General features: G+C 43.1%; 1 protein-coding gene across 3 annotated transcripts in view; it reads right to left on the bottom strand.

Annotated features, from left to right (window-relative positions):
• The window catches only part of WIPF3 (WAS/WASL interacting protein family member 3), a 91,250-nt gene that overhangs the window by 44,138 nt on the left and 23,627 nt on the right, over positions 1-23,485 (bottom strand). For all 3 annotated transcript variants that reach the window (XR_014016671.1, XM_081244215.1, XM_081244214.1), the window contains exon 2: positions 20,603-20,719. Coding sequence is in view for 2 of the 3 variants with exons in the window: in XM_081244215.1 (XP_081100341.1) it covers positions 20,603-20,662 (60 nt within the window). In the remaining variant the exon portion in view is untranslated. The remainder of the gene's footprint in view (positions 1-20,602; positions 20,720-23,485) is intronic.

Raw genomic sequence — 23,485 nt, 5'->3', positions numbered from 1 at the left:
GCGGGCCTCTCACTGTTGTGGTCTCTCCTGTTGCGGAGCACAGGCTCCGGACGCGCAGGCTCAGTGGCCATGGCTCACGGGCCTAGCCGCTCTGCGGCATGTGGAATCTTCCCGGACCAGGGCACGAACCCGTGTCCCCTGCATCGGCAGGTGGACGGACTCTCAACCACTGCGCCACCAGGGAAGCCCTCGCTCCCTTCTTAACTATCTTTTCCCTCTGCTCAACTTCTTAGGAACAATGCAAATTCTTCCCCTTGCTTCGTGTGGTGCCGTTTAGTCATTCTTGTTATTGCTTCATTCCTGCCCTCAAGTTCCACGCCCCGTCCCACCTCTTCATAGTTTATAAAGATATGTTCCCAAACACAGGTCCCTCCTTAAGAAGGATTCCGGCGCCAGTTGCTGAGATATGTTTCACATCTTGATGTGCATCTGTCCTCCCCAAGTAAGTTCCTTGAGGCAGAAATTATGTCTTAACCTTTCCAGTGCTCAGCCCAATGCCTTATATATAATAAACACTGCCCAAAATTCACTAAAGTAAAATTAGTTATTTAATGTGAAAATACACAGTGAATTTAAAATAAAACAAGTATTTTTGTCATGAGAATCACAGGAGGGGCTGCCGGGGCACCAAAGTGTGACTCATACAACATACTCTTAATAATGACACTCCTTGTATATTTTTAATAAAATGGGGCCACCTCAAGCCCTCCCTTAAAAATACAGTAGCATCTGTTTCACTGAACGCCAGCAATTCTAGAGGAGAGCAGAAATAGATAGAAGGTCACGACAGCTGCAATGAATCAAGATGAAATGTAGGCTTTCATTGTTCTTAAGAATCGTGGAAAACATCTTTATGACAATTATGACAGGGAAAGAATTTTGCTTAAATGGAACAGACCTATCATCTGAGGAAGTGAATTATAACAGAATAAACGGGGGTCTATTTTTAGTTCACTTCACTCAACTGAGTTTTTTGTTTTACATCTCCTAAAATTAGGCCTGCTGACTGAGGCTATATGCAGTCGGAGTGGTGCAACCATTGCTTCTGCAAACTGAGATATCTCCCCGTCTACTGTCCTTCCTTTGCACTGATGGAATGGCATCTCAGTGAAGTCAACCCCTCACCCCAAGGAAGGGGCTCCAGTCCTGTTTGGGGAAAGGCTGTTTAAAGACCACCAGGCTACTGGTACCAGTGATGGCAGCCATTCTTCTTCCAGGCTGAAGTCTGTTCAGATGATGAAGCATCTAGAAGTCACAAGACTCTTTAAGGAACAGAATATCAATGAAGTCAACAAAAACTAACTGCCTTTGATGTGCCAGCTACTACTCTGATCTCTAAGACATTTAATTCCATCTTAAGAACCAATAATACTTGATATTATTGGCAGAAAATATGACTACCTTACATGAATGTAAGACAGTAAAAAACAAACACATAAACTACGTTTCTAAAATTCCACTAATCTTTGGTACTTATTCTGTTCATTTTGAGTAACAACACTGTCAAAGGGATGGTTTTCAAGATAAAGAACATTGGACGAAACACAGAATTTAAATCTTGATGAAAAATCAGCTGTTGATAGTGGGGGAGGCTGAGTGTCTGGGGGGCAGGAGGGACGAGGGAATTCTCTGTATTATAATAATAATTCTCTGTATTTTCTGAGAACCTAAGACTGCTTAAAAAATAGTCTATTAAATTACTCAGCCATAAAAAGAAACGAAACTGAGTCATTTGTAGTGAGGTGGATGGGCCTGGAGTTTGTCATACAGAGTGAAGTAAGTCAGAAAGAGGAAAACAAATACCATACGCTAACGCATGTATATGCAATCTAAAAAAAAAAAAACTGGTTCTGAAGAACCTAGGGGCAGGACAGGAATAAAGATGCAGATGTAGAGGATGGACTTGAGGACACGGGGAGGGGGAAGTGTAAGATGGGATGAAATGAGAAAGTGTTATGGACATATAGCAGATGCCTGTACAGAACTTTTTGATTTGTTTGGTTAACCAATGAATTAAATACCTGATAAACCAGGAAAAAAAATCTGTAGAAGCCAAGTACTGTGGAAAGGGTTTAGGAAACATTTGCAGAAGCAGAATTTTAAAAGATACACATTACTTTGTATTCCTATCTTTTCATGTGTTTTATCTGAAGGTAGACACCAACAGGCTCCACTGATTTGGGAATCTCGCAGCCTAGCACAATGATTTGAAAAAAATACCCCAGACATTAGAGTAACATGCCTACTGACTGGTGGATTTTAAGATTCACTAATGAAACGTAACTAAAGTAAAAAAAAAAAAAAAAAAAGTATTTCTCAAACTTCTTATACTGCCCACAAGGTTTTTACATGATATGAATCCCACCCCATCTACCTTCTGTCCAAGGGTGTGATCCCATTTTCTATTAAGAGCCAGCAGGGCTTACCCTGGGTCTACCCATCCACTCCAGCCATAACTGAGCCCCATTATTCCAGCAAGAATCAATAACAACAAGGTCCCAAGAAGGGATTCAACAGCTGCTGTGCGGCCTGCAAGCAGAGCGATTTGCTTTTGATGGCTGAAAGACCAACCTATAATGGATGCTAGAACCATCTAAGGTGGCAAGGATTAGACACAGTTCTCCCTATAAACTTCTAGAAATAGAAGTTATCTCTTCATTGATTCTGAAATGCATTACTTGTGCAGCACACTCAGCAGTTTATGTCATTAGGAGCAAAGGCCTTTAAACAAGGTCTTAGAGACAGAAGGTCCCTGCTAATTGGAGATTCTGCATTTTCTAAATAGTAGACAAAATAAGACAAAACAGAACAAGTAAGAACAGAACAGAAAAAAAAAGTGGAAAACCTTGGGGGAAAGGATGTGCATACACAGCAGGGAGTGAAGATGCAAGATGCAGATTCTGTGGGGAGTCCTCTGGGGAGAACTGACTCTGGAACTAGATTTGCCCCAAGTGACCTTTCCTCCCAGTGTGGTGGAGCAACAGAGAGGACACAGGAGGGGTGTCACTGATCCGAGGGCGCCGGTGAGCAGTTTCTGCCCCTGCCTACTAATACAGGCCTTGTATATTTGTTTGCTAGGGCTGCCATAAGAAAGAACCACAGCCTGGGTGGCTTAAACAACAGAAATTTATTTTCTCACAGTTCTGGAGGCTAGAAGTCCAAGATCCGGGGGTCGGTAGGGTTGGTTTCTTCTGAGGCCTCTCTCCTTGGCTTGCAGATGAGCATCTCCTCCCTGCGTCTTCACAAGGTCTTCCCCATGTGTGTGTCTGTGTCCTAATCTCTTCTTATAAAGACATCGGTCATACTGGATTAAGGCCTACCCTAATCACCTTATTTAACCTTATTTCCTTTTTAAAGACCTATCCGTCACATATGAGTTTGGACGGGGACACAATTCAGCCCATAACATGTTGGGTCCATGACATGGTGTCAAGGCTGTATAACCATCATCCACTTCCCACTACTGGATGCCTCTGACATTTACCGAAAAGAACTTGGTAACTGTGAACAAGCAACACAGCTTAGTTGCTTGTTCTACTTCAGGGTCCTCTTAATGCCTCAGTGGGTCTGAGATCCTTGTTTGTAAGACAGGACACCCAATTTGTCCCTGACTCATTATAACAGTGTGTCAAGGTCAAACGGATGTTAAAATTAGCCCACTTGTTGTCACATAGCATTATCCATAATGAAACATTAATACTGATAATTACTGGCACACGTTAATACTGCACAGCGGAATGCCACACTCCATAGTTTAGCTTCCAATTTCATCTCACTGAGGATTAAAGAACTGAGTCCCAAGTGACCTTTTAGTCACTTGGGGCTCAGTTCTTTAATCTGATTAAAGATTAATCAGATTAATTGGATTAATCTGATTAATTAAGATTAATTAATCTTGGTTTTAGTCTCCGTGGGTATGTTTATTCTTAGGGATTTTTTTTTTTTTTTTTTTTTTTTTTTGCAGTACGTGGGCCTCTCACTGTTGTGGTCTCTCCCATTGCGGAGCACAGGCTCCAGATGCGCAGGCTCAGCGGCCATGGCTCACGGGCCCAGCCGCTCCGCGGCATGTGGGATCTTCCCGGACCGGGGCACGAACCCACATCCCCTGCATCAGCAGGCGGACTCCCAACCACTGCACCACCAGGGAAGCCCTATTCTTAGGGATTTTATGCACTTTGTTGCAATGTTCAAAGGGAGTGTTTCCTTAGACTCTCTGTCAGATTTTTCATCGTTAGTGAACAGGAACCCTAGAGATTATTGTGCATTCATTATGTATCGTGCTTCTTCACAAAGTCCATTGCTTAGCTCCCATAGATTTTGGACACAGCCTCTTCTGCATTCTCTAAGTATACTATCATATAATCTGCAAAACATGAGAATTTTAACTCTTCCTTTCCGATATGGACTATTTTCATTTCTTTTTTTTCTCTGGTTGCTGAGGCTAAAAGTTCCAAACCTGTGTTGAATAATTGTGATGAGATTCAGCAATCTTGTCTTGTTCGTGTTCTTAGAGGAAATGGTTTCAGTTTTTTACCCTTGAGGACGATGTTCACTATGGGTTTGTCATACATGACCTTTAATATGTTGAGTAGGTTCCCCTAGGCCAACTTTCTGAGAGGTTTATTATCTTTTTTTATCATAAATTGGTGTTGAATTCTGTCGAAATATTTTTCTGAAAATTCAGCTGAAAATTCTTTTGAGGGCCTTAGAATGGTGTTCTATAAATACAGAGAAAATTCTGGGAGGAGCACATCTCTGGTGCAACTTTAAAAATTATTTTTATGTTGATGTCACCACCAGCAGGTGGCCTGGCTGTGTAACATGAGCTTTGCTGTCACCATCGAGCCCCAGGGAGGGTGCACTCTCATTCACTGAATGTGAATTTCCAGAGCAGCACCCAAGGCCAGGCACCACACTCTGCACTGCTCATTCCATGAAGGGCAAGGCTGGAGCGATCTCTGTCCTTAGGGAGTTTATCAACAGGCAGTGAAGACAGATGATAAACAAATCATCTGAAGTGTAATGATGTTTAAACTTGGCGAGATGCTTCCCAGACATAAAGGTGGCAATGAAATGTGAGCTTTTGTTTTGCAGTGACTTCATATGAATTCTAAAGCCAGGGAAATGTGAGTAAAAAGGAAAAAGAGCATCCATATGCACAATAACACCACCAACAACTAACACGTCCATGGTTCTTATTCCCTGCTAAGCACTTGGCATGTATTATTAATTCATTTAGTCTTCACATCAACATGGTGAAGTAGATAGTAGTTTAACAGAGAACAAAACCAAGGCACAGAAAGTTTAAGTAATTTGCCCACACAATTTCCAAAAAAGACACATAGGAAGTCTGGCTCAGAAGTCTTAACCACTATGCTGTGTTGCCTCTAAAAGAAGGGCCACACCAGTCATGCAAAGGCTGCTGTAGAAATCAAAATGTGAGAAGCACTATCAGATAAGGCCATTCAGGGCTGCCCCAGCCATCTCTGCCATAACCACAGCCTCAGAGGCAACGAGGTACAAGGGACAGATGCAGGTCAAAGAGTCCAAAGACCACCAGCTGGGCAACTCTGAGCAAAGATTTAACCTCTCTGTGCCTCAGATTCTTCCTCTATGAATCGGAGATAAGTAGGACAAGCAGATGCTGCCGGTGCCCTGCACATATCCGCTCAGCCTATCCCAGAGGCTGACTTCACAGTTCCCACACGCGCTAACTGCTTGTTGGTCTCTGCCAGAGGAGTTCCCCAGATGGGAATTCTCACCCCTGCAGGACTGCTGGGAGTATTGAAAGGAACAAGAGCCCGTAGATAAACCCCCAGCCCCTCGCCCCTCAGTGGCTCAACTCCAGGCAGGCTCTCCGGCGCCCACTTGCAGGAAGCGGCCTGGTTTCCCGCATATTCTTCAGGGCTTTCTTCCCTCCACTCTCTTGCTTCCTCACTCCCTTGCCAGAGCCTCTGGGAATCACCTCCCAAATAAACTACTTTAGGCCCAAACACTTGTCTCCAGTCTACTTTGAGGGAAATCCCAAATTAGACAATGATCTGATCCATCTCAATGAGGGTGTGGAAAGGTCAAATGCGACTCCAGGGGAAGGTGTTTGTTCAATTGTCAAGCTGTTTTGAGTAATAATACACAGGCACTATTTTAATTACTGTGGAAAAGTGTCCATGCCAACAAGTGACTTTGAATGTACTCCCTCTTTTTTTCCAGGTTTGTCCTCCCAACATGAAACTCAGCCATCATCACGGGTCTGTGGCAGAAACCCCAAATATGGGGTAGTGGGCAACTATATTTGGCAACAAAGAGAACCAGAGGCTTGGTGAAATTCATTGATTCCTGAAGTAAAGAAGGTAAGGGACCCGTCACCTGGAAGGTGACAATACACAAAAAGTTACAGTGGGTCGGGGTGGAGGCTGAGGGTTAGTGCTCTGGACATCTAAGCAGAGAGTTAGGGAATTGGGTGCTTGGGCGATTCTTGCTGGTCTTGGTTTTCCTGGGGTCCGGGTCTTAAAGTAACACATTCCAGAATGATGTGTCCTAATACAGCTGCCCTATGTCCATTCATTTCGCCTAAGAGCTAAACCAAGGGTGCATGTGCTTTCGTGTGAGTTTAGAGTTTTCATCTGGAATCTCACTGGTTCCTTGTATTCTCCCTAGGAGGCTGGTGAGGTGTGGTCATGTCCCTTTTTCTCCCCCTACCTGACCTCCCTCCATTTTGCACCTGAGAATCCAGTCTTTAAAGAACATGTTTAAACCTTTAGAAGAGCTTTTCTCTTAAGGCGTTACCTAGCAACCATTAAAACAAAACAAAGCAAAAGCAAAATGACATAAAATTAACAGCGGCCCCACCTCTCTCCCCTATAGGACTGTCCCAACTGTGCTGCCTGAGAGGTGAAGGGCAGAGAAGTCCAAGGTTACACGGAGGGCATGGGTGAGGCAGATGTGCAGGAAGCTCAGCTCCTGGGGCTCCTGCTTGGAGCCACCTAACCTGCAAGGGCACGTGGCTGGTCTTGCCCACAGACTGCGCCCCTATGTGCCAAAGTGCAGCGGGAAGGAACACCGTTGAACTTCACAAAGTCTACTGAGCCTTCCAGGTCAATCATTTGACCGCTGCTCTTATCCAAGCCAAACAGACCAAGTGTGGTCCTGTTACTAGTGGGAAATCTATGTGCCTTGAACACAAAACTATATTATTTATATTAACATAAATCAGTGGAGGGAGGCCGTGGTCTTGAATGGCCCTGGTGAGGAGAAGCAGCCATGGCTTTTTCCAGATGAGAGGCAGGAATAGCTGTATCAATTAAATAATCTGGTCAAAAAAAGGAGGGTGCTGGCCTAAAGGGATGGACCCAAGAAGGGAAAGAGGGGCTGCAGTGTGAGTTTGCATGTGCTGAGAAATTATTGGAATGGAAATGGGAAAACCATTGTGCCAAAGAGAAAATCTTGGACATCAGGAAATGACCCTCCCATCTTGCTGTGGAGAGTTCTAGGGCAAAGGGAAATTGCCCATCTCTGTCTCTTCATCCCCTTTCTTAGTATCCTCGGGAGGCAGCCTTTCCTGACACAGAAATTGAAGGCTCCTTGATCAAATCCCACTAAGGTGGATGGAACTGACAAGGCAGGGCCTGGCGTAGCTGGATGTGACCAGGGAGGGTTCAGTGTACTCCTGGAGAGAATAGTGCGACACCCAGGGAGCCTGTGCTCTATCCCGGGGTGCAGGGGACGGGGGAGGGGCTGCCACGAACAGAGCTGCATACTTGTCTGTGTCAGGCACTGGGCTGATGTTTTCAAAGTATCATGTCAATTAATTACTTTATCACCCCATAGAGTATTATTACTTCCATGTCACAGGTGAGGAAACAGGTCTAAAAGGATTTGGCCAGGTTCCAGTACCCACTATGCTCGGATCCAGGTCCATCTGACACAGAAGCCTGTGGCTCTCCCTCACCAGCTCAGGTGTCCTCCCACTGCTCAGGGGCGGCACAGGTGTGCCCACTGGGCACAGTTCTCTCTGCCCCCCCTGGAATCACCATTATTATTGGTGGTGACTCCATTTTTCCCCACTCTAGGTCTCCGCAGTGATTCTCAAGGTGGGGAAGGAGGGTGACATGCTCCCCAGGGTCTGTCCAAATCTCCGTGGTGGCCTTTGCAGAAGTGAGCGAAGATAGGCCATATTTCTAGTAAGCCTTTCTCCTTTAGCAACTGGCTTCCTTTTTTCAAAAAATCCTTTCTATTGGATACAACAGTGTGCTTCCAGTGAGCATTTTTTAGCAATAGTCGTGAATTAATGGCAAAAAAGCGCAACTCATTTACCAGCCCTCAGTTGTGTTTGCATAAGGGGCTCCTGAGCTGCAGGACTGGGTAGTACTGGGCCCTTTTGCCCTGTGTGCTGAGTCTCCAGCCTCCAGGGGCGGCTGTACTCCCTTGCTGTCATAGATCTGAGCCTCAGCATTACTGTACATTTTTTTTTCTTCTAGTCAAACCAATAATATCTTCCAGAAAATCTGACAGTCTGCAATGCCAAAAGGGCTAAAAAAAAAATTTGTATTTCACAGGTGCGAGGTTTAAAAAAGTCCCTGGGTGCCTATGATCTGACCTCTTGAGAATAGCTGTTCACCTGCTCAGGAACCCATATGGGTTTGTTTTGTTTTTGTTTTCTGTTCTAAGCCATAACACACTTTCCAAGCTATCTCCACGGCCAAAGGTTTTGCCTCAGAGTGGGTTTTAAAGGTCGTTTCCCCTCACCATCCTCAGCAATCCTTCAGCAAACAACCACAAGAGGCATTTAGTTAGAGAGGAAAGAATGCTGAAGATGAAAATTTTTCCATATCTGGGTGACCTTGGTGTTGAGAAGAGTTGCTGGCTGGGAAAGTTTTGCTTCAATAATTCCCACCATGTCCTCTGTGCTTTGTCTGAGGAGAAAACACCAGCTAGTGGGAGGTAGTGTCCTTGTACCCAGGCAGAGGACAGTACTTGCAACAGTTTCACAAACCATTGTTAGTTAGTTATCTGGTGTTCGCACTGGGTCTCAAGGTTTATTTAAATAAAAAGTAGCAAGGGAGATTGTGACTGCCAGCTTCACAGTTTCCCTGACACTCCGATTCAAAGTCACCTGCAGTAATTCTAAGTCTTAGGAGGAAAAAAAAAATCCATAAATCCACTCAGTGATTACAGAAGACACCTCTGCTGGTAGTGGCGCAAAAAACCTTAACATTAATCCCTAGAAAACCAGGAGCTGGATTATGTGGGGGAAGGAGGCAACATAGATAATTTTAAGCAGACATTCTATGCCTACATAGGGCTTACTTTTTTTAAAATTGAAAAGCATGTACTATTTGGTCTCAAACTCCATTTGAATTAGTGAAAGCATGCTACATAATTCCCTCCTTGGTTCTGTTAAATCATCTTTATTTTGCATATTTTGAGGTTGTTGATGTCCATTAACATTTTTTATTATGTAACATTAACATAGACAAAAGTTGAGTAGTATAATCAGTCCTTATGTACCATCATCCAGCTTCAACAATTATCAACTCACAGCCAATCTTGTTCTCTTTACCCTGATCTGCTTTTCCCCTCCAAATCCCTGCTTATTAAAAAACAGATATGCAACATTGTATGATATCAAAGAAAAGAGCTCTTAAAAATGTAGCAATATTATTAAATAAAATTAACTATAATTTCTTCATATCAACCAATATCCCATCAGTGTTCAAGTTCCCCTGGTCTAACAGTAGAGTTTTAAATGAAAGTTTGGACCAGATAGAGAAAGACCAAGCCATAGCATCTGAATCTCAGCATCCCCGAGCTTCCCCAAAGCCCAAAGAACATCTTTCTTTGCTTTAGATAGGGGCTCAGAGCCAGGCGATCTAGAATTCTTGTACAAGCATCACCATTAAATGGTTCTGATGAACCTAGGGGCAGGACAGGAATAAAGACGCAGATGTAGAGAATGGACTTGAGGACATGGGGAGGGCGAAGTGAGAGAGTGGCATGGACATATATACACTACCAAATGTAAAATAGATAGCTAGTGGGAAGCAGCTGCATAGCACAGGGAGATCAGCTTGGTGCTTTGTGACTACCTAGAGGGGTGGGATAGGGAGGGTGGGAGGGAGACGCAAGAGGGAGGGGATATGGGGATATATGTATACACATAGCTGATTCACTTTGTTATACAGCAGAAACTAACACAACGTTGTAAAGCAATTATACTCCAATAAAGATGTTAAAAAAAAAAACAAAAAAAAACCTTCCAGGCAAACGTGTACCCATTCCTTAGGCAGCCTCTTGGCCTGACACTGCCAAAGCTGCTTGTAAAATGACAAACCAAACAGCAGCTGAGAAAACAGAGCCTCCTCTAAATGTTTAAAATATTTGAATCAGGCTGCCATTTCACTGGAGTGGATCCTAAAGGACACCTCTGGATCCCCATGTACTCCTCCATCACAGCTGCGACCCCACTGCTGAGGGCTCATTACTCCCATCTGTGGTTGACTCCACGTACCTCCCACTGGTACCCCATGGACTCAGGCCACTCAACTCAGGGTGAGCCAGTGAGAGGAGAAAAGGCAAACCACCTAGCTGTTCAGATCATGCTACAGGAGCAGGTACTGGCACCCTGGACTTCGAAGCCCTGAAGCCTGGAAGTGATAACCTCTGCCCTCCTATTTGGGGACTATTTTCAGACTGCTGGCCTGACTCCCCACTTTGAAAAACTCGGGCTCCCAGCCTTGATCTTGACTTCTGGTGTCTGACCTCCTGTAGCACTGACTGCAGGAGTCTTTGCCCTCAACTTAGTCCCATATCTGGTTACTTGCCCGGTTGTTTCCTGGTCCCTGGGATAGGAGTAGCTGCCACTGACTAAGCAGACACTGGGTAAACAACTGCTTCTCTCGTTATCTTAGTAGATTCTCACAACAACCCCATGATTCGTGCATTCCACACATACACGGCGAATGCCTACTACATGCAGGCACTGCTCAGGTGTTGAGGATACACTGAGCAAAACAGACAAAAATCCCTCCCTTCCTGGAACTTCCACTCTAGGGCAGAGCCCTAGGAAGTGGTGGTGATTATTCCCATTTGCAGATGAGGAAACTGAGGCTCAGAGTTGCTAGGTAATTTGCTTGACACCATAGAGCTAATAAACGGCACAGCAGGGATTCAGTTTCCCGTCTGTTGGACTTTAAAGCCCACATGCCTTTGTTTTTGTTTTTGAACACACCACACTGCATCATTACATGATCCCTACTGAAACCGACGGCCTGGTACACTGAGTGCTGAACAGATGGCGACATAGGAACAGACATGCTTTTCACCTTTGTGTTTTAAATACTTTATGTGGTACAGGTGGAATCCTGCTTTCACCAGCTCGAAAACACATTCACACTCCTCCACTGTGAACAGACCTTATTCAAATGGGAATCTATTGTTATCATGTACAAGGCGGGTACACTCTGTTGCTTTCCCTGGGTTTTTAAAAAATGTCTTTATGTAAAGCCAAGGTACAAAGTCTATTAGTCTATTCTCTTAGAAAGAATAACGAATTGGAAAGGGGAGGATTGTACCAAAGGACATTTTATGGCTTTAGAAATAAAGCCCAGGTGTTAACTTGTGCTATCCCTGAATGTGTTACTTGTGATCTAATATTCTCAGCAAAATGTGAATGTGTTAATGGTATTCTTTCAGGACACAACATAGAATGTGTCTGGCTTTCAGGGCTTAGACAGGTGGAAGATGTAAAGTAGTGGTTGGTTAGTTCACAGTGGGTTTGCTTTGTGAATTACAATATCTTCACTAAACTCACTAGTTCAGGAAATCATGCTAGGTACTGGGTGCCTACTATGTGCCTAGTACTGACCTTGGCACAGAATCCCTGTCTCGGAGTAACTCACTAATTGTTCACTGACCCCAAGATCCTCTCATCCCTCGACTCGTCTGTTTAGGAGAGAACCCGAAGCATTAGCAAGACCTAGTGCCCGATGCTCAGAGAAGTAAGCTTAGGAAGATGAAAGGTGACTAATTCAGAGGACAGGAGGGCTCTTTAAAGGTAAGACTTCAAGGGTCCCATATGCAGGAAATACATAATGAAGAAGCAATGCAAGGGACAATGTTCTGGTCTGGCAATAATCAACTATACTTTCAGCACTTCCATGACTGAGCCCAGTCTTCCCTGGATTCAGACTTGGTAATTCCGTGCAGCAAAAGCTCAGTAAATTAGCATGATGGTTTGGTCAAATTTAAGGATACAGTCTGCAGTCATTGAGCTCAGAGGCACTTATTGTCTCCACTGTGTGCCCTGCACCGTTAGCAGAGAGCCTGTTTTCTTGAGTCCATGAAAAGCCCAGCTGTAAACTAAAGACAAGACAAAACTGAGGGTTTTTTTGCCTTGTACCTGCTTCTTTAATGCTGACTCTCTGCTTTTAAACCATGGGTTTTATTCAGAGGGTGTCTTGCAAAATGTTTTTTTTCCTATTAAAAAAGGAGAAAAAACCAATAAGCAAGTGAGGGGAAATGGTGGAACCATAAAGAAAAGGAAAGAAAAAAAAAAGAAAAGAGCAATCTTAGGGGGAGGCTTGGGGATACAGGAAGAAATGTGGGAGCTCTGTCCTAGGTGTGAGAAAGGGAAACCATTGATTTCCTGGCCCTTACATTCAAGGGGTAGGTGTAATCCCTGAGAAGGTCTACAGCAAAGGGTAGCTGGTTTAGTGGTTCGGAACAGGGACTCTGGAGCCATTTTGCCAGCATGCAAACCATGGCTCTGCCAGTTACTAGCTGTGTGATCCAGTGTAAGTCACTTCCCCTCCGTGCCACAGTCAACTCATCCATGAGAATAACAACAGTACCTGCCTCAAAGGGTTACTGTGAGGATTAATTCAATTATGCGCTAAGCACCTTAGGACAACACAAAGCATACAGTAAGCACTACATAAGTATTTGATGCTGTGGTCATCAGTGCTGCTTATTCCAGCTGTATATATATTTGGAAGCAGTAGAGCACAGAGCAGTAAGGCTTTCAGAGAGCCTGGGGAGGAATCCAGCCTCCACCACTTACTGGCTGTATGACACTGGGCACCTTAGTAACCTCACTGTGCCTCTGTTTCCTCATCTGTAAAAGGGCACTATCATCCCGCCTCACTGGATTGCTGTAAATATGAATTTAGATAATCCTCGTTAAGCGCCTGGCACAATACCTGGTATACAATAGCTGTTCAGTAGATGCCTGTTATTATTATTGTAGATCATTATTATATGATCAGTAGGTAAATGATCACTCATTCCTTTTTCTTTCTTAAAACCTTTTCTTCTATTTATAAAAGTAATAAATGCTCCACGTGGATATTTGAGAAAATGTGGAATCATACAGACAAGAAAACAGAAATCACGCATACGGCCCCCAGGTAACCAGCAATGTTATCATTGTATGTGTACTGTGTCCTTACTGTCTTCATCTGAGAGCACACAAATGAGCAGTACACAGAGTTGTGTTTTATCGAGTTGGGACCACATTATCCATATGTAGCCTGCTTTTCCCACTTCATGTTACCTGTCTTTGCATTAAGCATCCTAGGAAACGTGACTTTTTCTAGCTGCCAATACCCCACTGCAAGGATGTGCTCGTGCTCCCAAGATCGCAGCACCCCTCATCCCTCACTTGCAGCTTTCTCGACCGGGTCAGGGCTGGATATCTGATTGCCAGCAACAACCTGATGTTCGTAATTTTTTCTCTTTTATGGCAAGAAAGGAAAGAGCAGTCTGGGGGAAGGGGTACATAGCCCCGAAGAGCCCAGGCTCCAAATCAACGTGGCCCTCCTCAGTATAACCGTGCATATATGAAAAGACAACCCTGGGTAGGGGAAGTGGTTCATTGGCAGTTTTTCTAGGAATTGTTAGTTACACTGTAATTGTAAAAGATTTCAAAGGCAAAGAGCCAGCAGATTCCAGAGTAAAATAAAGCTCCAGATAGTAATTGCAGCTACCGGGATGGCTGAGGCTTTCAAGGGCTGCTTTTTGGCCTCCTGGCCCATGGCAGCTTCCTGCCATATCCCTCGGCTCAGACGCTGTGTGAGTGGCTTAGGCTCCTGGGCTCCTACGAAATTTGAAAAAGGCCTTTAACAAGCGCTCGCAGGCTTTTCTTGCCAAGTTCCAGGCGTTCTGAGTGCACAATTGCTGCCCCCAGCACACCACTGCAAGCTTCCCCTTTTTTTCCTGCCATCCCTCCTACCTGACAGCTGTGAAAAAGAAACACATTTAAATATCGTGCTGAATGGCCCTTTGGAAGTATGAGTGGCAGGTCCTGACACACCTCTCTTGCAGACCAAGTAAATCTGCTGCAGACTGCCTCCCTCGTTTTTTCACTGAAGCCCTGTTACTGCTTGCGGGTACAAACCGGCAGAGGAGAAAGGGAGAATCTCGTTCTTAAAATTACTTGAAGACAAACGTGCACTTGTGCAAACTGATTTAAGCAAGGACCAAATGTCAACTTAATACTCTCCTAATAGCTTGGCCTAATGCAAAAGACTTTTCCTTGTCCCAGTGGCCACTGTCAACCCTGGGTAAACGTCCCCAATCCCTCATTAGTGACACTAATCAAAGCACCAGAATGTCAGGAGAATCTAAGTGAGTGACAGTATTTAAGATTTTTTAAGCCTCTCATTATTCTAAATGCACCAGTCAACATGCAAATTACTGTTTCCAGATTATAGGGTAATATGCAATTCTACTGAGCCCCCTTCCACCTAAAGCCCCCGACCCCTGCCTTTTTTTTTTTTTTTTAACCACAGCAAACGCAATACTCCAAAAGAGGCTCTTATGGGGCTTCAGACACCACTTCATTTTCCACATTTTCTTTCACAGATTGACATGTTTTTTTTATGTTTGTTTTTTGTTTTTGCGGTACGCGGGCCTCTCACTGTTGTGGCCTCTCCCGTTGTGGAGCACAGGCTCCGGACGTGCAGGCTCAGCGGCCATGGCTCACGGGCCCAGCCGCTGCACGGCATGTGGGATCTTCCCAGACCGGGGCACGAACCCGTGTCCCCTGCATCGGCAGGCGGACTCTCAACCACTGCGCCACCAGGGAAGCCCCTGACATGTTTTTTATACCACATGAGCTCCTGCATCCTAGAGATGGTGGGAAAACCTCCCAATGTAAGCCTCAGCTGGTATTTCCTGACACTGGGAAGTCTACCTCACCCATGAATCATACAATCCTTACACTGCAAGGAGAAAAATCATCTCACTGAGTTTCCTGAATGCAAACAAAGACTCTGGCAAAGAGTAATGAGGGAACAGGACAGTGAGGGGCCACAATAAGCTTCTCATTGTAATTTCCCTCCAGCAGTTTATTAAATGTTACCGCTGGAACAGGCAGGCAGAGGAGTACCTGGATCCATGGTGTCTTTCTACTTAGAGTTTTGCTTATCATGGAAAATAAATGATTATCAAGCCAGTTTTCCTTTTGATTTTAAATAATAAGACACAGGCCTCCCCTAGGAGTATTGTTGCCTCCTTGGGATATTTAAGCTTGAACAGCAACATTAAAAAATAATGCTATAAAACCTTACAAACATTCTTTTAGGCTTTGCCTAGGCAACCCAACTCCAAAGAATTTATCATCTGGTCAGAGACCCACATAGTCCCTTCCTCTTTTGTAGACAATGTTACACAATTGGGGCAAAAAAGAAGAGAAATCACAGGCCCTCAAGGAGTTCCTTCTCACATCTTGGACACTAACAAGCGGCCAAAGTAGATTTGAAAACAAAAGCTCAGTAAAAATTTTGCTGCCTTTCAAAAATCAAATCCATTGTATTTTTTTAAAATGTTTTAGAAAAGTTACATCGTGTAACCAAAGCAACAATAATTTCATTATAAGTGGACCAATGTACCATGTGGGCAATTTTGATATGGTTTCTGGATTTCAAAGGGATGAGATAAAGGAGTAGTGCTCAAAAGACAGGGAAATAGGGGCAAGAAAAGAAGGGAAACCAGATGATGAGGGCTGTCTGGCTTTCACTTAGAGCCTGCTTCAGAACTTCAGCAAGGCCCATCAGCCCTTTTCTCGGTTCCAAAGGATGCACATCAGGGAGAGGAGGAGACGAGGATGCGAGGGGCAGAAAGGGGAAAGATGAGATGTTAGGAGGGAAAAATCAAAGAACTTTTAGCCTTGGTCTAATCCCCAGATCTTCCAGAGCTAAGGTGAAGCCTGATCAGACATATCACACAAAATGCCCCCTCCTTGCAAAGATTACATATAATAAAATCTGCCATGCTGGTCCATAAGCATAGATGTTTAAAGTCCTGAACACTGCTTATGAAGAGTTTAACTCCATTTCCTAATGCTATTCACACAGGTATTCATTCAGTCATGCATCCATCCATCCATCCATTCAATGAGTAGCTATTGTGAGCCAGGCACTAGGGACAGAAAAGACCACAAAACAGAAAATGTGGACCCCAGTCAAATAAAAACTAACTTAAAAACTGATAACTGCTATGAAGGAGGGGTTTAAAAGTATGTTATGAATGCCAGTGTGGGGTGTGAGGAAATGATGCTTCAAGGAAGGGACATCTGGGCTGAGCTGAGCAGAAAGAGCTTTCCAAGCAGAAGGAACAGCCATGCTAAAGTCCTGAAGTAGAAGACATGGGGAGAGGGGCACCATATGAGGTCTGAGAGGTAGGCAGGGGCCGGGTCATGCAAGTGGAGCGGCCCACAGTTAAGAGGGGGATGGGAAGTCCTTGAAAAGTGATGGGGAAGGGGACATGATCTGATGCAAGTGTACCAAGATCACTGGCTGCTGGTGACAAAAGGAAGGCTGAATGAAGCCAGCTATCTTGTAGGACACATGTTGGCAAAACTTCTTCCGTAAAGGGCCAGATAGAAAGTATATTAGGCCTTGTGGGCCAAGAGGCAAAATCATGGATGTTCTGTTAAGTACGATATAGCAAAAAAGGAAACAAATTTCCACAAAATTTTTATTGAGGAAATTCAAAACAAAATAATAATAACTGAATATAATTTTTAAAACACAGGTCAACTAGTGAGATGAAAAGAATTCTTCTTTGGGGGGAGACAAGTTGTTTAACTGGTGCTCTGTCGCTGTAACATAAAAGCAGCCAGAGACAGTATGTAAATGAATAAGGATTGCTGGGGTACAATAAAACTTTGTTTATGGACTAAAATTTGAATTTCATATATTTTTCATATGCACAAAATATTATTTTTCTTTTGATTTTTTTCAATCCCTTGAAAATGTAAAAACCATTCTTAGCTCGAGGGCTGTACCAAAACTGGACCATGGGCTCTGCTCTAGTTTGCCAACCTCTGTCGTAGAAGGTCCCACATTCTGGATGTGCCTAGTTGCTTGCTCAGAGAACACTAATTTTTGGCAGGTCACTGCAGGGTGATGCTATGTATTTCTTGTTGCATCACAGCAAAAGGCTGTGTAAAGGTCATTCTATGACAGGTGACACTTTGATCCCTGTTAAAGGTACATTTTCCCCTTTGTAATTAGAAGTAATCTGTGGGTGACACTTGGGATCCTGTGAACATCCTGTTCTCCAAAACATTTCCCTAACTGGTTTTAGGTTTCATGAATGATCCTTGCCTGAATCAATTATTATACTGGAAGTTACAAAATAATTTTGATATGATTTTTAGTGCTACCTAGAATACTGTTTTGTGGATTACATAATCATTTTTTATTGAATCTTCTGGTTTTAAATATTTAGATTGTTTCCTTTCTTTTTTTTTTGGTTGCTAACACGATAATGCTCTCACTAATAATCTATAGCTAAATATTTCTGTACACTATGATGAGTTACTGAAAGGAAATTACTTGAAGTGAAACTAGGTTATTGAGTACAACCACTTTTTAAAGGGACTTAATCCATATTAACAAATTGTGTTTTAGGGGATTATACCAATATTTGCTCCTATTAAGAGGTATAAGTGCCTGGTATAATAAATGACTATATAGGTCACCTAGAAAGTGTTAGAACCAAAAGAACCTAAAGCCCGTCCACCAAGCCACAGACTTCTTAAATCAAATCATCCAACCTTGTGTACAGTGGGGGTGGGTAAATGGGAAGGGGGCAATGGATGTGCCTGTAGCAGTAAATAAATAAATCAACCACTAAAAAAAATGTTATAAGTGCCTGGTTCCTAACACTCCAGGCAACATTTAAAAAGTACCACCACCAAACTGATAGATGAAAATGATTTCTCATTATTTTAATTTGTGTTTATTCAATTATAGTTGAGGTTGAAACATTTGTATTTCTTCTGCCTGGTCATATCCTGGGCCCATTTTCTACTCATCCTTCCAATATTGATCCCTAAGAGCTCTTTATATGCTCAGGTTGTTCATTCTTTGCCTATAATATGCACTGTAAATATTTTTCTCAGATTGTAGAAAAATGCGTCTTAAAAAAATATTAAAGGACTTCCCTGGTGGCGCAGTTGTTAAGAATCCGCCTGCCAAGGCAGGGGACACGGGTTCGAGCCCTGGTCCAGGAAGATCCCACATGCTGCAGAGCAACTAAACCCCATGAGCCACAACTACTGAGCCTGCGCTCTAGAGCCCACGAGCCACAACTACTGAGCCCATGTGCCACAACTACTGAAGCCCACAGGCCTAGAGCCCATGCTCCACAACAAAGAGGAGCCACCACAATGAGAAGCCCACGCACCCCAACAAAGAATAGCCCCCGCTCGCCACAACCAGAGAAAGCCCGCACGCAGCAATGAAGACCCAATGCAGCCAAAAATAAATAAATGTATAAATTCATAAAAAAAATTAAAATTTACATGGTTATTTTCCTCCTAAATTGATCAGTTCCTCCATGAGATAGGTAGCAAAAAAAAAAAAATTTAGGAATGTGGGAAGGAATGCAAGAATTATCCAAATGCAGAATTATTTTTGTTTATTATGAACTTAAGCATATTAAAAGAAAAAGACTCCCTAATGAAATTTAAAATTTTATTATCAGCATTCAAAATTCTCTTCTGGTCTTTCCTATTTATTACATATATAGCTGATTTCATGATGCACAAAACGTGCACTGTTTTAAAGTCATCATTCCATATCTACTTTCCATTATCAGCACAGTTATAAATGTAATTTTTAATTAACACTTTAAGATAATGTAATTTTTAATTAACAGCATGACAATACAGTTCATTTGGTTCTCATAAACCATTTAAGATCTAATTTTTCACCTGAATAAATAGCATTGCTGTGCACATCCTGTGTAAATTCTTTTTTGGTTCCTTTAGGGTTAAATTCTTAAGTCAGTCACAAAAATAAAACTACTTGATTACCAGGGGAAAAAGTGATATATTCAGGCTTATTGTTTTTTGCCAGAGAACACTCTGGAAAGACTCATTCAACATTTGTTGAGTCCCAGGTATGTCACCAGCAATGTTTAAAAGAGTTTATTTCCCCAAGTCCCCAACAATATGGGTTTTGATAAGTTTATTTATTCTGGCTAAGGCATACTGTGGTATTGGGAGTTACTTTAAGTTGTGCTTCTTCAGGCCCAGCAAGTCTGTGTGAGACCCACATTATAGTTTCATGTATGCTTCTTTCACTTATAAACTGTTCATCTCCATGCCTTCTTTGTGTCAAATTCGGCAGTGGAAATGCAGTACTGATTCTTATTCTTTCTATATATTGGCCAGAGAGCTTTCAGGTGTAACTCACATTATGTGCTTTCCTTCCACTCTCTTCAAGGGCAAGGGCCAAGTTTCAGGAAGGTGTACGCCCCAGTGCTTCAGATATGGTCAGTGTGCCACGCTAATGTCATGGGGGTGACATATGACCTCAAGCATACCCTCGTTCTCACCAAGGCTGGTGACTGTGCAGCAGGGCCTCAGACCCTCCTTTCGTAACCTATACTCCCGTGGTCATGTCATCCACGCATCTGTGGAGAGGTGTGCACCCCGGGGGCAGGATAGCGGGTAAGGCTCTATTCCTGGCCCCAAGTGTCAATGGTGCTAAGGGTGAGAAGCCCTGTCCTAAAACAAAATAACCACTCTCTGTGCCTCTCCTAAGCCCAAACCAAACTATTAAACCAAGAGGACAACACAAAGCGAAATAGACTGAATTCAGTCTTGTGCAGAGAGGGAGATTTCATTTAGAGATTTCTATTTTGTTGTGGCATTGCACATGACACTCCTCTTACTTGGTCCCAGAACCTGGCAACTGAAGCCCAAGCTACTGTTAGCACCATCCAGATCACACACTGGAACTTGACTCTGAGCAAGCCTCCTTGGCTATGCACTTCATCGTGGCCTCCCCTCTGAGGTTTCCCGTGAGATGGAAGAGTCGATTAGGGAGACTCTGGGAAGCCTGTATCGAGCAGCAGGAATTAGAAGAGAAATCATGTAGACGACGCTGAGGTAGAGGGTGGGAGCTGCCAAGGAACGGGGTGGGAAATACCTGGCCAGGCTGGTTTGGAATTAGACCCTGGAGCCGTAGAGCCAGCTACCAAAGATGCCACCTGCCACAGAGGAGCTGGGTGGTGGCTGATTCTGAACATTTAAAACCTGCTCAAGTGTATTCAAGTAAACCAGACTGAAAAAGAAAAACCCAGGTCTTACCGGGGGCGCTGATGGGGGGGGAGGCGGAGGCAGAGGTGGCAGTGGCGGTGGCAGTGGCATATGTCACAGCGTGGGTGTTTCTTTCTTAGGAATGGTCCCAGGAGAATGGTCTCTGCTCTGGAAAGGAGAAAAGGGTGAGTTTAAACTTGGATGTCTTTATTCACGCACAGGTAATACACCTCATGCAGGCATACAAATGTTATAGGTAGTTTCATTCCTTCACTTGTCCACTCATTCATTCATTCTTTCTTCTTTCAATAAATACTGAGTGCCCACTGTGAGGCAGGCATTGTGTCAGGTGCTGGAGACTGAAAGAAACAGCCAGATTTGAGAAAGAATTAGGTGACAAAACTGATAAAATTTAGCTATTTATGTCTCAGTATAAACAGAGCATATTAATATATAAATAGCAACACTTCACTCCATAACGAGTACTGCAAATAACAGATTCTACCTCTTTAAGCATTAAACTTTTATCATTTTGGATGCAATTTAAAAATATTCTGCACATACCCCCATTTTCCTAAGCAGAGCAAATGGAATGAAATTTAACCTTTTCTGAATGTGGCAGGCTCAACGGTTACTCATGTTGCCAGCCTCCAGCCAGGCTCATACGGGCATTAGCTATTTTCCTGCTTCCTTCTCTGCTGTCACTCTTAACCTTGCTTGCTGTTTTTCTGTTGTTGTTTCTGCGTGGGGTCATGACACTTCTCAGCAAAGACTTTATATCTGGTATTTGCTACAAGGAGGGCTTCGGGGCATGATTCTGCAAAAATGGTTATGTCCCAAAGAGTTAATATTGTAGGATGTCTGATCTCCAGATAAATATGGCATTGCTCTGTAGAGTGTGTGTTTGCATGCATAGGTTTGTATATGGATTTGTGTTTTAAAACCTACATCAAGACACACTGCAAAGACTTAAAACCTATACTGCAGAAAATCCCCACCAGTTTACAAAAATGAGGAAAACCTAGAGAATCTAAAAACAATTTAAGCAGAAACAGAAATAAACCTCAGACTTAGGCCAGGGTACTTTTGTGTTCTTTCTGTCCTTCTAGTCACTGGAAAGCTGGAGCAAGTCCTGTACATCTGTTTCTTCAATGCTAAAATCCCACCTCATTTATATTACTCAATTTTTTTTTTAAACTGTACGAAGGGCCTTTACTGTTTGCAACAGGAGGTGGAAGAGGAGGGGATATGACACCTCTGGCTCCTGGGGCGGCTCCACAGACTCAGTTGCTGCCCTCCTGTATTATTCTGTGTTAATAGTCTTATCTCCTAGAGACAAAAAGCAGTTATGTAACGTGGTACTTTATTCTTAACACAGTCCACTGGATTTTGCTTGCTTAATATATACTAGTTTTCTTTACCTTTTTAAATAGCGGCTATATGTGGCAGGCTAATCACATTAATTTCCACAACAATCCTCTAAGGTCGGTAGTTTATTCCCAACTTTATAGGTAGGGAAAATGACATTCTGAGGCACTAAGTAGTTTACCCAAAGTCATACACAGCTGGTAACTGGTAGACCTGGGATTGGAACCCAGCCAGGCTTATCAGGCTCTCACATCCAGGCGCTTTCCAACGTGATTTGTTTTATTATGGTAAAATATACATAACATAAAATTTATCGTTTTAACAATTTTAAAGTATGCAATTCAGTGGTATCAAGTACAGTCATCACCACTATCCATTCCCAGAACTTTTTTTTATCATTCCAAACAGAAACTCTGTACCCATTAAACAATAATTCCCCATTCCTACTCCCTCCAAACCCTGGTGACCTCTGCTCTACTTTCTGTTACTGTGAATTTGCTTATTCTAGGTACTTTAAATAAGTGGAATCATACAATATTTGTCCGTTTGTATCTGACTTATTACTCTTAACATAATGTCTTCGAAGTTTATTCATGTTGTAGCATGTACCAGAATTTCATTCCTCATTACTCAATTATATGTATATGCCACATTTTGTTTAACCATTCATCTGCCGATGGACACTTGGATTGCTTCTACCTTTTGGGTATCTTGACTAATGCTACTATGAACACTGGTGTACAAATATCTCTTCAAAGCCTTGCTTTCAATTCGTTTGGACATATACCTAGGAATGGAATTGCTGGATCATACAGTACTGGCCTGTTTTAAAATCCCCTAAAATGGTACAGACATTTTGAATGGTATAAAATATATGTATAAGTTCAATTCTGGGGAGAAAGAGTCCATGATAGTTTTCTTAAGAGTTCCAAAGAGGTGCATGAGCTGATCATTATAGAAGACCACAGTTGTCCTATAATGTATTGCCCTGAAAGAAGGGGCTTGATAATTACTATGTCACTGCCTCTTTCCTTGATAGTAAAACTAGGACAGAAAGACTGAAAAAAAAAAAAAAACTCATCAGGGGCTTCCCTGGTGGCGCAGTGGTTGAGAATCTGCCTGCTAATGCAGGGGACATGGGTTTGAGCCCTGGTCTGGGAGGATCCCACATGCCGCAGAGCAACTAGGCCCATGAGCCACAGCTACTAAGCCTGTGCGTCTGGAGCCTGCAACAAGAGAGGCTGCCATAGTGAGAGGCCCACGCACCGCGATGAAGAGTGGCCCCCGCTTGCCCCAACTAGAGAAAGGCTTCGCACAGAAACGAAGATGCAACACAGCAAAACTAAATAAATTAATTAATAAAAACTCCTACCCCCAACATCTTTTTTTTTTAAATTAATTAATTAATTAATTTTTAAATTTTTTGCTTTATAACAAATTTAATCAGTTATACATATACATATGTTTCCATATCCCCTCCCTTTTGCGTCTCACTCCCACTCTCCCTATCCCACCCCTCCAGGCGGTCACAAAGCACCGAGCTGATCTCCCTGTGCTATGTGGCTG

The sequence above is a fragment of the Mesoplodon bidens genome (genome assembly GCF_964165515.1).
Source record: "Mesoplodon bidens genome assembly, chromosome: 9".
Lineage (NCBI taxonomy): Eukaryota > Metazoa > Chordata > Mammalia > Artiodactyla > Ziphiidae > Mesoplodon > Mesoplodon bidens.
This window is presented reverse-complemented; position numbering and strand designations above follow the sequence as displayed.